This window comes from Chiloscyllium plagiosum, chromosome 9 (genome assembly GCF_004010195.1).
Source record: "Chiloscyllium plagiosum isolate BGI_BamShark_2017 chromosome 9, ASM401019v2, whole genome shotgun sequence".
In the NCBI taxonomy this organism is placed as follows: domain Eukaryota; kingdom Metazoa; phylum Chordata; class Chondrichthyes; order Orectolobiformes; family Hemiscylliidae; genus Chiloscyllium; species Chiloscyllium plagiosum.
The window spans coordinates 84,997,339-85,012,814 of NC_057718.1; the positions used below are offsets into that span (position 1 = coordinate 84,997,339).

At 42.4% G+C, this 15,476-nt stretch overlaps 1 protein-coding gene across 2 annotated transcripts in view; it reads left to right on the forward strand.

Moving 5' to 3' along the window:
* The window catches only part of abhd12 (abhydrolase domain containing 12, lysophospholipase), a 150,860-nt gene that overhangs the window by 69,735 nt on the left and 65,649 nt on the right, over window positions 1-15,476 (forward strand). For both annotated transcript variants that reach the window (XM_043696423.1, XM_043696424.1), the window contains exon 7: window positions 5,679-5,724. In XM_043696423.1, coding sequence (XP_043552358.1) covers window positions 5,679-5,724 — 46 coding nt within the window. The remainder of the gene's footprint in view (window positions 1-5,678; window positions 5,725-15,476) is intronic.

Consider the following 15,476-nt stretch of genomic DNA (forward strand, 5'->3'; position numbering starts at 1 on the left):
AGGAGGCGCCCAGTCTCCCCAATGTAGAGGAGACCGCATCGGGAGCAATGGATACAATAAATGATATTAGTGGATGTGCAGGTAAAACCTTGGATGTGGAAGGCTCCTTTAGGGCCTTGGATAGAGGTGAGGGAGGTGGTGTGGGCACAGGTTTTACAGTTCCTGCAGCCGGAAGTGACTGTGTCAGTCATTCCTATTAACAGTACCATGGTTAAGTGCATCTGCAACAGGATGAATTGGGAGGACAAAGTCAAGGAAGTTCTCTGCCCCTTGTTTGTTTCCTCAATATCTGCCGCAGACCCAACTACCATTTAAGTTTCTTTTGGACTCTATCAACTTGATCAGTATTAATGCCACCAAACCTTAGTAATGGATGTTGAAGTGCCCCACTCAACATTTGTGCCCTTGCCATCTTCACTTCTTCCAAATGATTTTCAACATTGGTACTGATTTATCAGGCTAAGGAAAGAGTGATGTGTGGTGATCAGGAAGCTTGGGAGGTATTCTTGCTCTTCTTTGACCTGGTGCCATGAGACTTTGAGGCCTGGAGCCAATATTCAGGAATGACAGGTTGATATCCCATTGTGCTACCCTCTGGTGGGTTTGGCTTGCTGGTAGAACGGGCACACCCAGGATTATAATGGTTTTTAAGCAGTCTTCTATAAAGTATGATTTAGGGTGTTGCTTGTTTAATTGTGGGACAATTCTCCCTGTTTTGAAGCAAATGTTAGTAAGGATATTTATGCAGAGTCAACCGGGCTGGGTATATCATGTTAATGGTATCTAGGTTGGTGTTAAGTGATCTGTACAGTTGCACTGAATCAGAATTCTGAAATCCCTACAGTGTGGAAGCAGGCCATTTGGCCCATCGAGTCCACACTGACCCACTGCATCCCACCCAGACCCGCCCACTACCCTATCCCTATAACCTTCATTTTCCTATGGCTAATCCACCTAACCTGCACATCCCTGGGTACTATGAGTGATTTAATATGGCCAATCCACCTAACCTACACATTTTTATGTGGGAGGAAAGCCAGAAGACATGGGAAAATGTGCACAGACTGACACCCGCGGCGGAACCAAACCCGGTCTGTGTTGTGAGACAGCAGTCCTAACAACTCTACTGCCCCACTGCTTTTTGACTTTTTTGTAGTGGTTTGTTGACATTAAGAGGCATGCTTTAAGATAACCACATTGACTTAGACGTAATTTCAGACTCTGTCAGTTTAGGGTGGCAGATTTCCTTTGAAGAATATTAGGGAACTGCATTTTTAGCCTGAGCCTCTGAGATGCTAGTCTAATTACCTTGCCACTGTACCACCGCCCCTCCTAATTTTAGACACCACCTTTTTATGAAGAATGTGAATGTTTGAGTACAGAAAAGGTTTGAGTATGATTTCAAGGATGCGGAATTTTAGTTTGTAGGATAGATTGGAGAAGATGATCAACATGCTCAATTTGAAGTTGATACTGAAGGCAGAGAGAAACTATTTTCTTTGGTGTGATTGAAAACTAAAGGAAAACGGTTTTGTGGTAATTGGCTAAACAGTGAAAGGTAACAAAAGTTTGGGAACTGGAGTTTGCTTGCGGTGGACACATCGATTATTAGTTTTTAAATGGATTTGGATAAACGCCTGAAGATTAACATTTGCTGGGTTTTGGGAAAGGGTGGGAGAGTAGGGATAACTAATTAATGGACTTCCTGTGGTGGAGATTTTCTGTAGGCAAAAGTGAGGACTGCAGATGCTGGAAACCAGAGTCTAGATTAGAGTGGTGTGGAAGGCTTCTTTGGGGCCTTGGATGGAGGTGAGGGGGGGAAAGTGTGGATGCAGGTTTTGCAATTCCTATGGTGGCAGGGGAGGGTGCCAGGATGAGAGGGGGGGGGGGTGTGGACCTGGCCAGGTAGTTACGGAGGGAACAGTCTTTGTGGAAAGGGATGGGTAGGGAGATATATCTCTGGTGGGGTCCGTTTGGAGGTGGCGGAAATGTCGGCGGATGATGCGGTCTATGCGAAGGTTGGTAGGGTGGAAGGTGAGGATTGGGGGGGGATTCTGTCCTTGTTACGGTTGGAGGGGTGGTGTTTGAGGGCAGAGGTGTGGGATGTGGATGAGATGCATTGGAGGGTATCTTCAACCACGTGGGAAGGGAAAATTCGGTCTCTGAAGAAGGAGGCCATCTGGTGTGTTCTGAGGTGGAACTGGTCCTCCTTGGAGCAGATACGGCAGAGGCAGAGGAATTAGGAATATGGGATGGCATTTTTGCAGGAGGTAGGGTGGGAAGAGGTGTAATCCAGGTAACTGTGGGAGTCGGTGGGTTTGTAAAATAAAAAAAGTCAGTGTCAAGTCGGTCGTCATTAATGGAGATGGAGAGGTCTAGGAAGGGGGGGGGAGGTGTCTGAGATGGTCCAGGTGAATTTAAGGTCGGGGTGGAATGTGTTGGTGAAGTTGATGAACTGCTCAACCTCCTTGCGGGAGCACGAGGTGGCGCCGATGCAGTCATCAATGTAGCGGACGAAGAGGTGGGGAGTGGTGCCGGTGTAACTACGGAAGATGAACTGTTCTACATAGCTGACAAAGAGACAGGCATAGCTGGGGCCCATACAGGTGCCCATGGCTACCCCTTTGGTCTAGCGGAAGTGGGAGGATTCGCAGGAGAAATTGTTATGGATGAGGACCAGTTCCACCAATGGAAGGGTACTGTTGGGGACGTCAGGAGAGGAAGAAACAGAGGGCTTGGAGGCCCTGGTCATGGCAGATGGAGGTGTAGAGGGATTGGTTGTCCATGGTGAAGATAAGGCCTTGGGGCCGGGGAAGCGGAAGTCTTGGAGGAGGGGGAGGGTGTGGGTGGTGTCTTGAACGTATTTAGGGAGTTCCTGGACTAGGGGGGATAGGACAGTATCAAGGTAGGTGGAGATGAATTCGGTAGGGCAGGAGCATGCTGAGACAATGAGTCGGCCGGGGTGGTCAGGCTTGTCGATCTTGGGAAGGAGGTAGAATTGGGTGGTGCGGGGTTCCCGGACTACGAGGTTAGAAGCTGTGGGTGGGAGATCTCCTGAGGTGATGAGATTGTGTTTGGTCTGGGAGATGATGGTTTGATGATGGGGGTGGGGTCATGGTTGAGGGAGCGGTAGGAGGAGGTGTCTTCCAGTTGGCGCCTGGCTTCAGCGGTGTAGAGGTCAGTGCGCCAAACTACCACTGCACCCACTTTAACTGCTGGCTTGATGGTGAGGTTGGGATTGGAGCAGAGGGAGTGGAGGGTGAGAGGTTGGAGTGGGAGAGGGGGGTAGACAGGTTAATGTCTCGGCGGCAGTTGGAAAGGAAGACATCGAGGGAGGGTAATAGCCAGCGTGGGGTGTCCAGGTGGATGGAGTGTGTTGGAGGCGGGCGAAGGGGTCCTCGGAAGGAGGGTGGGACTCCTGATTGAAGCAGTAAGCTCTGAGGCAGCGGAAGAAGTAGTGTTTGTCACAATGCATGTTAAATTCATTTATGCATGGGTGGAGGGAGATAAAGGTAAGGCCTTTGCTGAGGACTGATCGTTCATCCTCAGTGAGGGGGAGGCCTGGGGGGCTGGTGAAAACTTGGCAGGGCTGGGTAGGACCTGGTGTAGGTGTGGAACTGGGAGTGGGTGCAGAGCCTGTAACTGAAGTGGGTGTGGTGGAAGGGGGAATGGGGGTGGAGTCATGAGCAGGGGTGATGTTCCCCTCAGGGTTCTGGGGGGGGCGGGGATGTTGACAGTGGGACCTGTGGGGGTCATGTCATGGTGGGGGGAGCGGAAGTGATGTCACTTGTGGTGCATGAGGAATCGTGAGGGGTGGGAGTGGCTGTGGAAGTGGCCATGATGAAGGCGGAAGTAATGTCATCGATCGGTACCTTGTCCTGTTTCTGATGTCTATGCACTGACACACAACTGTGCAATATCAAAGTCAACAAAATCCTATGGCACTACTTGAAAACTAGGAAGGTTCTCCCTGATGTCCTGGCCAAAACTTACTATTCAGGCAGCATTGCTGAAATAAATAATCTAGTCCTGATCTCATTCGTGCTTGTGAGATTTACCTTGTCTATCTGCCGACACATTGATGTATTTCCTACGTTATAGCAGTGATTTGTTTTTAAAGAAATACTTAATCTCACGACATCTTGAGCCATTTTACGGTGTTATTTTAAATTCATTCATGGGATGTTTATTGCCCATTCTAGTTGCCCTTGTGACGGTTGTGGTGAGTTGCTGTGTTAAATCACAGTAGCCCACATTTTGTAACATTCTCAATGCTGTTAGGGAGTTCCAAGATTTTGGTCCAATGTTACTGAAAGAACGGTAAATAATTTCCAAGTCAGTCATGAGGGGCTTGGAAGGGGACTTGCAGGTGGTGGTGTTCCCTGCTGCCATTGACCTTTGAGATGAAGTTGGTTGTGGGTTAGGGAGGTGCTATATAAGAATACTTGGTGAATTTCTGCAGTGCATCTTACAGGATATACGCACTGCTGCCACTGAGCATCAGTGGTGGAAGGAGAGAATGTTTGTGGATGTGATGCCGTATGTTATCAAACTTCTTGAATGTTGTTGGAGTTGCACTCATCCAGCCAAGTCAGGAGCCTTCCATCACAACCTTATGGATGGCGGACAGGTTTTGTGGAGTCAGGAGGTGAGTTACTTGCTGCAGGATTTCTAGACTCTGACCTGCTGTTATAGCCACACTGCATGGTGAATCCAGCTGAGATTCTGGTCAATGTTAATGCCCAGGATAGTGATGGGGGATTCAGTGATGGTAGCATCATTGAATGTGAAGAGGCAATGGATGGATTCTCTTTTGGTGGTGGTTATTGCCTGGCATTTGTATAGCTTGAGTGTTATTTGCCACTTAGCAGCCTATACTTAGATATTGTCCAGGTCGTTCTGTATTTGAGGAATTGCATGTGATGCTGAACATTGTTCATCTTAAGGTCAGAGCCCGCAATAGTTGCTGATGATAGCACTGTTCAGTGTATTGTGAAAAACGCTGTATGATTGCAAGTATATGGACAGCCATTGAAAAACAGGATTGCAGTAAGCAATTATAGAATTGTAGTTTGTTTTACACTGTAGAAGCATTACCCCACTGTATATGGATTGACAACCTATTGAGAAATGATAAGTTTTATATGTGCAACCCCACGTTATTGAAATGCAGTTTATCTTGGTGCCTCACTTCTATTTTTCTCTAGCTTTGACTTTAGAGCCATTAAAAACGTATGCACATTACTGATTAGTTGCATCTTTAATGTAATAAGGAAAACTTATGTTGTGCTTACAGCAACAAAAATCTGAAAGGGACAATTTTATCCTTTTACTTTGTTACTTTTAAATTCATGAGGGTTTAGCAGCAACATGTTCATAAACCTGTTAAATGATACTGAAGGTCATGTTGAAACTGTTTTCTTTATGTGATGACCTGATCCCAATAAGAATTGGAGATGAATTACACTCAACAATAAGAAATGCATTGTCTCTGTATTACAACTCATCTCTCCGAATGAAAATGCACATACTGTTCACTTGTATGCTGTGGAAGTCAAGAGGAGAGTATATGCTTATCTTTGAGTGCAAAATATTTATTAATTATGCGTGATAACATTTCAATACTGAACTTATTTGTGCATTACTTCTCTACATTTTTGATTTTCTTCCTGTTTTAGGTCTTGAGCTCTCAAGGCTACCATGTAGTTGCATTTGATTATAGGGGTAAGTAGCTCTGTAGCTCTGGATTTAATAAAAAAGTTTAAGTAGTGTTTATCTGTTTACTAATAGATATGGATCTGGTAAATAATAGTGCACCGGTATGATCTCTAACAAGAAATGTGTAGCACGGGCATTAATAAAGATTTTAAAGGATGTGATCTACTGCATAAAGAACAGCCAGAATTAGGTAATTTCACAGTATGTTCTGCAGAATTGGCAGTATAAGTGAGCTTGAATCATCACTGTCTTGTGATTTTGGGGCACTGTTTGTTTGAATCCTGGTCTCTGTTTGGTTTTGAACATGAACAGCACAAAACTGCATGTTGTTTTGTTTCAGAAAGTATAAAAAAGTGCTTGTTTTGCTTTCTGTTTCCTAACTTAAGTATTTTTCCTTCAGATCCTTATTTTGTATTTGCCCTCCTTTCTGTTAATAATCACACTATTACAAAAGGGTGTGATGTGATATGGGGCTGAATTGTCTGCTTGCATGCTTCTCTCTCTTGGTTTTATTGTTAAAGATGCAATTCCATTCATCCTCTACAATTGTAGAGTTAATTTAATTCCAGCCATTGTTTTAAAATAGCTTTAAAATATAAAATAGATACATATGTATATATGCCTATATAGATATATACATGCTTTATCCCACCAATCTCCCTGTCACATTGATAAGTGGGGGAATCCCATGATAGTAGCGCTATTGAATGATTGGGGCAATGGATAAATTCTCTCATTGAAGATGGTTATTGTCTGCTATTTGTATAGCATGAGTGTTACTTGCCACCTATCAGCCTAAGTATGGAAACTGTCCAGATTTTTCTGCATTTGGACATGGCCTGCTTCAGTATCTTAGGAATCGCAAATGGTGCTGAATATTATGCATCAGAAGGTCACAGCCAGCAATAGTTGCTGATGATTGCACTGTTCAGTGCATTGTGATAAATGCTGTATGACTGCAAGTTAAGTATGGACTGCAAGTTTAAAAAAAAACAGGATTGTGTGAAGCTGTTATCCCCTAGTATTTTATTTGCTCTGTAGAAGTACTACCCATAACAGTTATTGGTAGCAGTCACCGATGCACAGTCCTTGTGAAGATGAAGTCCTTTGTCCATACTAAGGGCACCCTCCATTGTATTGTGTGGCACTGTGTTAAGTGGGATAAGTTCAGATTAGATTTAGGATCACAATAATGGGTATCCATGAGGCAGAAACAGTAGCATAATTTTTTTCCACCACAGTATTTAATATTCCAATAGGACGAGTTCCTTAATCTGTCTAAACATGGTGCTAATGCAGTATAACATGTTCGTAGACCTGTATTGCAGTTTCACTGGGTTGGTACCTCATCTTTAGGTATCCATCACGTTGTTCTTAGCAAGCTCTCTTCTAGTTCTTATTGATCCAGGATTGGTCCCTTGGCTTGACTGGAATGGGAGATTAAAGAATATGTCCTATTGGAGGGTTCAAGATTGTGGTATAAAATTTATGCTGCTGTTTCTGCTACCCCACAGTGCTTAATGGATGTTCAATGTTGTGCTGCTAAATCTGATCTGAATTTATCTCAGTTAACACAGTTGTCATCTCTCATAATACAAGGGAGGGTCTCCTTAGTGTGGAGAGAGGACTTCATCTTCGCAAGGACCATACGTTGGTCATTGGCAGCAATAACTGTGCTGGGCAGGTGTATCTATGGTATGTGGATTGGGGGGATGATAGAAGAAGTATATTTTTCCCTTGGTTAAAGTTCTCATCACTTACATAAAGCTCTGCTTGGCAGATTTAGGGCATGCTAGCTCGGTCAGTAGTTTTTCTTCCCCAACCACTCTTGCTGATGGCTTCCCATACAGAGTTGATTTAATAACTTTGCTATTCGTGGTAATTTTTAACTTGAACAAACTGTGTCTCCCTATATGATCAGGATACAAACTTTATTTTAAACTCTTTTTCTTGGCATAAATGTGAATTAAGCAGTCACGTTCTCAAATTTGCTTTCTGCGAAACCTTACAAATGAATGCTCTGCTTTGTCATCTTAATTAAACTGAGGATTTCCAACAAATGGAAATATATTGGTTGAGCTGAGAAATTAAACCACTGAAGGTTGTGTGCTGGTTAATAGGCACAACGTGAACTAGAACATTTGCCCGTTCTATCTGGGAGCAAATCCAAATTGATGTGCTGAAATCTTTTCTTCCTTTTGAAATATGACTTTTATAAATTGATCGACCTTTAGTAGAGCAAATGTCATTTCAAGCACACACAGTCCTGAGCATAACACTGATCATAATTTGGGACTAATTGACTTGTTCCCTACGAGAAGTAAATTGTTGGGACAAAGGAGATGATGCTGTATGCATTGCACCACATACCAAGATTTAATGTAGAGGTGCAAAATATTCCACTCCTCAGCATGAAGTGTGTAATGAATGAAAAATCAGTCTTTTTAGTGAGGTCATTTGTTCAGGGACCTAATGGACAATTATTATTTGAACAACTGAATTACCTTCATGGGTGACTCTCTGAAAAGTGTCTCGAAGGCACAGGGCGAGCTTGCTCATCTGGTAATCACGATCTTGGTTCACTCTGACATTCTATTCAGGCTACTGAACCTTGGTAGGTGGTGACAAATATGTGCATGTTGTAGGTTGATCAGCCAATAAAGTGAGTACCTGTGAGTTCAGTATGTTGCAATGAACAAAAATTGGCTAAATTTGAATATGCAGTTCATACATGTTGATGATACAGAACTTGGAAGCATTATGAACTGAGGAGGATATGGTAAACCATTAACAGGACATTGAAAAGTTGGTAAAGTGGTTGGATAGGTGATATATGGAGTTCAATTTTGAAAAATATGAGGTGGTGTATTTTTGTAGGAAGAACATGGAGATCTGAAAACAAAGGGTATAACTCTAGAGGAGTGTAGGAGTGCATGTATACTTGGGTATACAAGTATTTAAAGTATGTACAAGTACTTACTTAGGCTTAAGTATTTAAAGGTGGCAAGACAGGCTGAGGGAAGTAGTGGAGCAGGATGACTAAATCACTTGACATTTGGAGTCGACTTCCAGCATTAAAGAGTTTATAGATGTTACATTGGTGGGAAGAAACCTCTGAGGGGTCCAGAAGCTGCTTTCCTGAGCAAAGGCAAGATGTACACTTCTATACATTTTTATCCCACCTTTAGTGATTACAGATCAGTCATGTTATGAATTAATTACATACACACCTAATCAAATTAATCAGTGATCGTATGGTCAGTGATGGGCAGCCTTACAGACAACCCCAGGTATTCCCATGAACTGTATTTACTAGCCATCCTATCTTTAACCTTGGATCTTTACAGTACATCTTATTCAATCCACATTCCAGTGCCTGCTGATTTATGCATCTGTAATTCAGTTCTCCCTCTAAACAGTGTGGGGGGGGTCTTTCCTGCTGTCTGAGGAATTGTTTATCCATAGGAATTTTTGGAATTTTTCTCATGCTTAGTTTTTTTTAAAGAAAATTATATTGAAAATCTAAACTGATTATCTGGCAGTCTGAACTAAATTTATGTTGCAGACGTTTCGTCCCCTGTCTAGGTGACATCCTCAGTGCTTGGGAGCCTCCTGTGCAGCGCTTCTGTGATCTTTCTTCTGGCATCTGTAGTGGTTTGAATCTGCTGCTTCCAGTTATCAGTTCCAGCTGTCCGTTGCAGTGGCCGGTATATTGGGTCCAGGTCGATACAGAAGCGCTTCACAGGAGGCTCCCAAGCACTGAGGATGTCACCTAGACAGGGGACGAAACATCTGCAACACAAATTCCCAGCTCGGCGAACAGAACAACAACAACGAGCACCCGAGCTACAAATCTTCACACAAGCTTTGAAGTCTGAACTAAAGTAAGTAGATCTTTTCTGTTTGTGATGGATTTCAGACCTTAAATCAGCGAGGTATGGAATTTTTCTGTCAGCATATTCAAGGGTGTCCTGATCCAGCTGTCTCAATGTAAACAACTGCAGTTGTGTTTGCAACACGGCACTTTGCAGACTGTCTTAATCTTATTACCTTGGATATATTCTGTCTACAAAGCTACAACTGTCCTAACTTATGGTTTACTTCAATACATACTACACTAAACAAGCTACTACTTCAGCTGAAAATCCTCTCTGTCACTTTTGGCCTTTTTATGTGGCTTTTATGCTATGGGTAGTCCCAATAGTGTCCTGGGATTTGTTAATATGGGCATTGAATGCAATAGCAAGGAGGTTATTTTGAATTTGTATAAGACTCTTAAGTTGGCCTCAGCTGGTGTTGATGTCTATTTTGCTCCACAACTTTGGATGGCACAGGTTATCCGTACAACAGCAGTGGCTTTGTTATCGGACAGTCGGCAAGAGATTCAAGTGTCTCCAAAGTAGCCGTGTGTCGACTTGTGGTGACACTTCTCCACTAATCTCTGCCCTACACCGAGACAGTACATTTGTAAGAATTTTTAAAACAGTTTATCAGTCACATGGGCAATTGTCACCACATAGTTTAAAGTAGGTAATTATGAATTTACAAAGCCCGATGAATGTCAATGTCCTGTGATAATATGTGACTGGATTACAGAAACTGATTATCGTATTCTTCATGATTGTATTGATGGTTAAAAATCTCACAACACTAGGTTATAGTCCAACAGGTTTATTTGGAAGCACTAGCTCTCGGAAAGTTAGTGCTTCCAAATGAACCTGTTGGACTATAACCTGGTGTTGTGAGATTTTTAACTTTTGTACACCCCAATCCAACACTGGCATCTCCAAATTGTGTTGATGGGAAGAGATTAAGGCAGAAGGGTTTTGCCTGTTGTAAATAGGGGATTCACATAGCTATGCTAATATTGAGGGGAAGTAAGACTGTGGGAGTGGGAGGCAGTTTAACAGGGTTGTGGCCAAGGCTATCAGTCTTGTCTGGGGCTACAGGGGGAATCCACATGTGTGGCTCCAATAGGCTCTATTTCTGAGATACAGTTAACCTCCCCCCTACTGAGATGTTCTGTCTGTATTGTAAGAGTACAGGCTTGATACTGCAGTAAGTCCTTTGGCAGTGGAATGTTTAACTCTTGAGTCCCCAATGTGTCTTGAAAGAGAAGTAAAGCATGGAACTGACCCCTCTGTGGCATTTTAACTTACTCACTGGTGTCTGGGACCTTACTTTTGGAGGGCTGTGAAAGCAGGCATTGGAGATATTACAGACCACCTGATGACGGAGCAGAGCTCCGATAGCTAGTGCTTCCATTAAACCTGTTGGACTGTAACCTGATATTGTGTGATTACAGAACAGGTTTGCTGGCATGGGGAATTTTAGTTAAATTGGATTGAAGACGCTAGGATTGTGTCCCTTGGAGAAGAGAAGGCTACAGGAGATTTGACTGAAGTATTCGAAATCATGGGTGATCTGACCTGTGTAAATAAGGAGAAATTGTTCCCTTTTCTGAAAAGATTGAGCATGGGAGGGCATGGGCTTAAGCATTTTTAAAAAAAATGCAAACATGATTCCAGTGCAATCAGTGGGTAGCATCTGTAATTCACTGGCTGAAAGTATGATTGAAGCCAACTCAATCAAGACATTCAAAAGATGGTTCCTTGAAAAGGAAGAATGTATAGGGTTAGGGGAGAAGACAGGAGATGGCACTAAACTGGTCATTTGGAGAACCAGCAAATGATGGGCCAAGTGACCTCCTTTTGTACTGTGGTGATTCTGTATTTAATAAAATCTGATGACACTCACATTGCTTCAGGTACATGCTTAATTGTATGAATATTTTAGAGGAGTGGGGGCCAATTCAGGAGAGCAGTGGAAATGCACTATGTACTTCCTTAAAATGAAGTACTACATTCCAACTTCTATAAACTGATTCTGAGAAGGCTGAAAGCAGTGTACAAGAGTGGAATGAATGTGATTGATTTTTATGCATGAACATTGGAGGGAGTGGGGGAAGCAATTTTAGGTATTGTACAAGATGAATGTAGTGCAACTGAATATACACCAAGTTGAAGTGTTTAATGTTCAAGGTTAGTGACAACAGAATTTGAAAAATAATATATTCCTTCCATGAAGATAAATATGATTGCCACATTTTTTTGGACTTTCAGGAGAGCAAGCAAATTTACTTATCAAGATGATTTACTTATCAAGTAGCCAGTTTCAATAAGATTGAATTGAGAATTAATGGCTGCCCATTAATTTCTTTATGTATTTGAACTTCAAAAATTTTAATGGAATTTTGAATTTGAAGGTGTCATTATTAGGACAGCTGTCGTGACTTGAGTTCATTGTAGAATGCAGTGAAACTAGTATGATCAGAGTCTTTTTGTGCAATGAATTGGTTGGTTGAAACTGGAATTTATTGCATTTAAGTTGTACTACAATTCGTTCCAGTTCAATTTCATGGAATGCTTCTTTACCTGTTATAAATCTCCATTTCCAAAGATAATAGATCCACTGCAACTGCAGTGATTATATAGAATTGACATTGGAAACAAATGTTTGCTGATTTTTCTGAGATAGCATTGATGTATTTTAAAGAGTTGCTTGATGCAAACATGAGAGCAGATAGCATGATAAAGGGTAGTAAAAGCCAACTAGAATTGGAGGAGAGTCATGTGAAATATAAACAACAAAGATAAAAAAAACTTGCACTTGTAACAGTAAATCTTTAAACCTCCAAACATCCAAAAATGTTTTATAACCAATTGTGTGCTTTGAAGGCCAATCATTGTTGTAATATAGGAAGTGTGGGTGCCAACTTACACGCAGTAAGCTCCCCCAAATGGCAATATGATAATAAGCAACTTGGTTCTAAGAAATAGATGTTGACCATACTATCAGGGATGTAATAGCCCTATTCTTCTGTCAAAATAGTTCAGTGGAATCTTCTACATTTGCCTGAGAGGGCCCACTGGGTGCACTTTAAAGTCTCATCTGAAAGATGACACCTTCAATAATGAAGCATTCCCTTGGTAGTGCATTGGATTATCAGTTTTAAGACTTAAACTAAAAGTGCTATTGACTAAACACTATTATTGAAGTCAATGGTTATACTTTAAAATACACAACAGAACTTCACCTTGATTGAAAAAAAATCAATATGCACATGTCTGCTAAATAATTGTTCAGTTTTCCTAGATCTAGCCCAAAATGAATCTTGCTTCCAGACTGCAGAACCAGTCACCTAAGCCTCTTCATTTTACTTTTAAAGATGTGGTCCCAGAACATAAAATTATTATAATCCTTACCAACGGTAATGGCTAAGGATCCCAACTGCCTTTTTACAACTTCCTGTCTGAAAGTTGGCAAAACACATGTGTATGTAGTCTTCAATGTCTCCCTGAGTATTTTAGAAACCAAATAGTATAATTTTAATGCCTATCCTCAATCTTACAAGGCTTAATAGGGTAGATGCAAGAGGACATTTCTTCAGGTTGGGGAATCTAGACCAGGGAACAGTACCTCAGAATAAAGGGCAGGTCATTTAGGACTGAGATGATAGAATTGCTTCATTCAGAGTGGTAAATCTTTTAGAATTCTTCGTCCTAGAGAGCTGTAGATGTTCCATCATTGAGTATATTCAAGACAGGAATTTGTAAGAAGATCTCCGTTATCTGTAAGAATAATCGGGTGATTATGGTAGGGGATTTTAACTTTCCAAACATTGACTGGGAATGCCATAGTGTTAAGGGAGAGGAATTAAGTATAGACAAAATTTTCTGATTCAGTATGTGGATGTACCTATTAGAGAAGGTGCAAAACTTGACCTACTCTTGGAAAGAAAGCAGGGCAGGCGACTGAGGTGTCAGTGGGGAGCACTTTGGGGCCAGTGATCATAATTCTATTAGTTTTAAAATAGTGATGAAAAAGGATAGACCACACCTAAAAGTTGAAGTTCTAAATTGGAGAAAGACCAATTTTAATGGTATTAGGCAAGAAATTTCAAAAGCTGATTGTTGGCAGATGTTCGCAGATAAAGGGACAGCTGGAAAATGGGGAGCCTTCAGAAATGAGATAACAAGTCCAGATGTACAGCATGGAAACAGACCCTTCGATCCAACTCATCCATGCTGACCAGAAATACCAATCCAATCTAGTCCCACCTGCCAGCACCCGGCCCATATCCCTCCAAACCCTTCCTATTCATATACCCATCCAAATGTCTCTTAAATATTGCAATGTACCAGCCTCCACCACTTCCTCTGGCAACTCATTCCATACTCGTATCACCCGCTGTGTGAAAAAGTTGCCCCTTAGGTCTCTCTTTTTTTATATCTTTCCCCTCTCACCCTAAACCTATGCCCTCTAGTTCTGGACTCCCTGACCCCAGGGAAAAGACTTTGTCTATTTACCCTATCTATGCCCCTCATAATTTTGTAAACCTCTATAAGGTCAAGAAAGCATACCAAATGCCTTCTTCACTATCCTATCTACCTGCGACTCCACTTTCAAGGAGCTATGAACCTGCCCTCCAAGGTCTCTTTGTTCTGCAACAGTCCCTAGGACCTTACCATTAAGTGTATAAGTCTGCTAAGATTTGCTTTCCCAAAATGCAGCACCTCTCATTTATCTGAATTAAACTCCATCTGCCACTTAGCCCATTGGCCCATCTGGTCAAGATCCTGTTGTAATCTGAATTAACTCTCTTTGCTGTCCACTACACCTCCAACTTTGGTGTCATCTGCAAACTTACTATATCTTTTATGCTCACATCCCAATCATTTATGTAAATGATTAAAAGTAGTGGTCCCAGCACTGATCCTTGTGGCACTCCACTGGTCACAGCCTGAAAAACAACCCTCCACCACCACCCTCTGTCTTCTCCCTTCGAGCTAATTTTGTATCCAAATGGCTAGTTCTCCCCGTATTCCATGCGATCTAACCTTGCTAACCGGTCTCCCGTGGGGAACCTTGTCGAACGCCTTACTGAAGTCCATATAGATCACATCTACCGCTCTGCCCCCCTCAATCCTCTGTGTTACTTCTTCAAAACTTCCCACGCACAAAGCCATGTTTACTATCCCTAATCAACCCTTGCCTTTCCAAATACATGTGCATCCTTTGCCTCAGGATTCCCTCCAACAACATGCCCACCACTGATGCCAGGCTAACTGATCTCTAGTTCCCTGGCATGTCCTTACCATCTTTCTTAAACAGTGGCACCACGTTAGCCAATCTCCAGTCTTTCAGCACCTCACCTGTGACTATCGATGATACAAATATCTCAGTAAGAGGCCAGCAATCGCTTCCCACAGAGTTCTAGGGTATGCCTGATCAGGTCCTGGGGATTTATCCACTTTTATGCATTTCAAGACATCCAGCATTTCCTCTGTAAAATGGACATTTTTCAAGATGTCCCTGCATTCTATATCTTCCATGTCCTTTTCCACAGTAAATACTGATGCAAAATACTCATTTAGTACCTTCCCCCATCTCCTGCGGCTCCACACAAAGGTCGCCTTGCTGATCTTTGAGGGGACGGAAATGTGTTGCTGGAGAAGCGCAGCAGGTCAGGCAGCATCCAGGGAACAGGAGAATCGACGTTTCGGGCATTAGCCCTTCTTCAGGAATGAGGAAGGTTTGTCCAGCAGGCTAAGATAAAAGATAGGGAGGAGGGACTTGGGGGAGGGGCGTCGGAAATGTGATAGGTGGAAAAAGGTCAAGGTGAGGGTGATAGGACAGATTGGGGTGGGGGGGGAGAGGTCGGGAAGAAGATTGCAGGTTAGGGAGGCGGTGCTGAA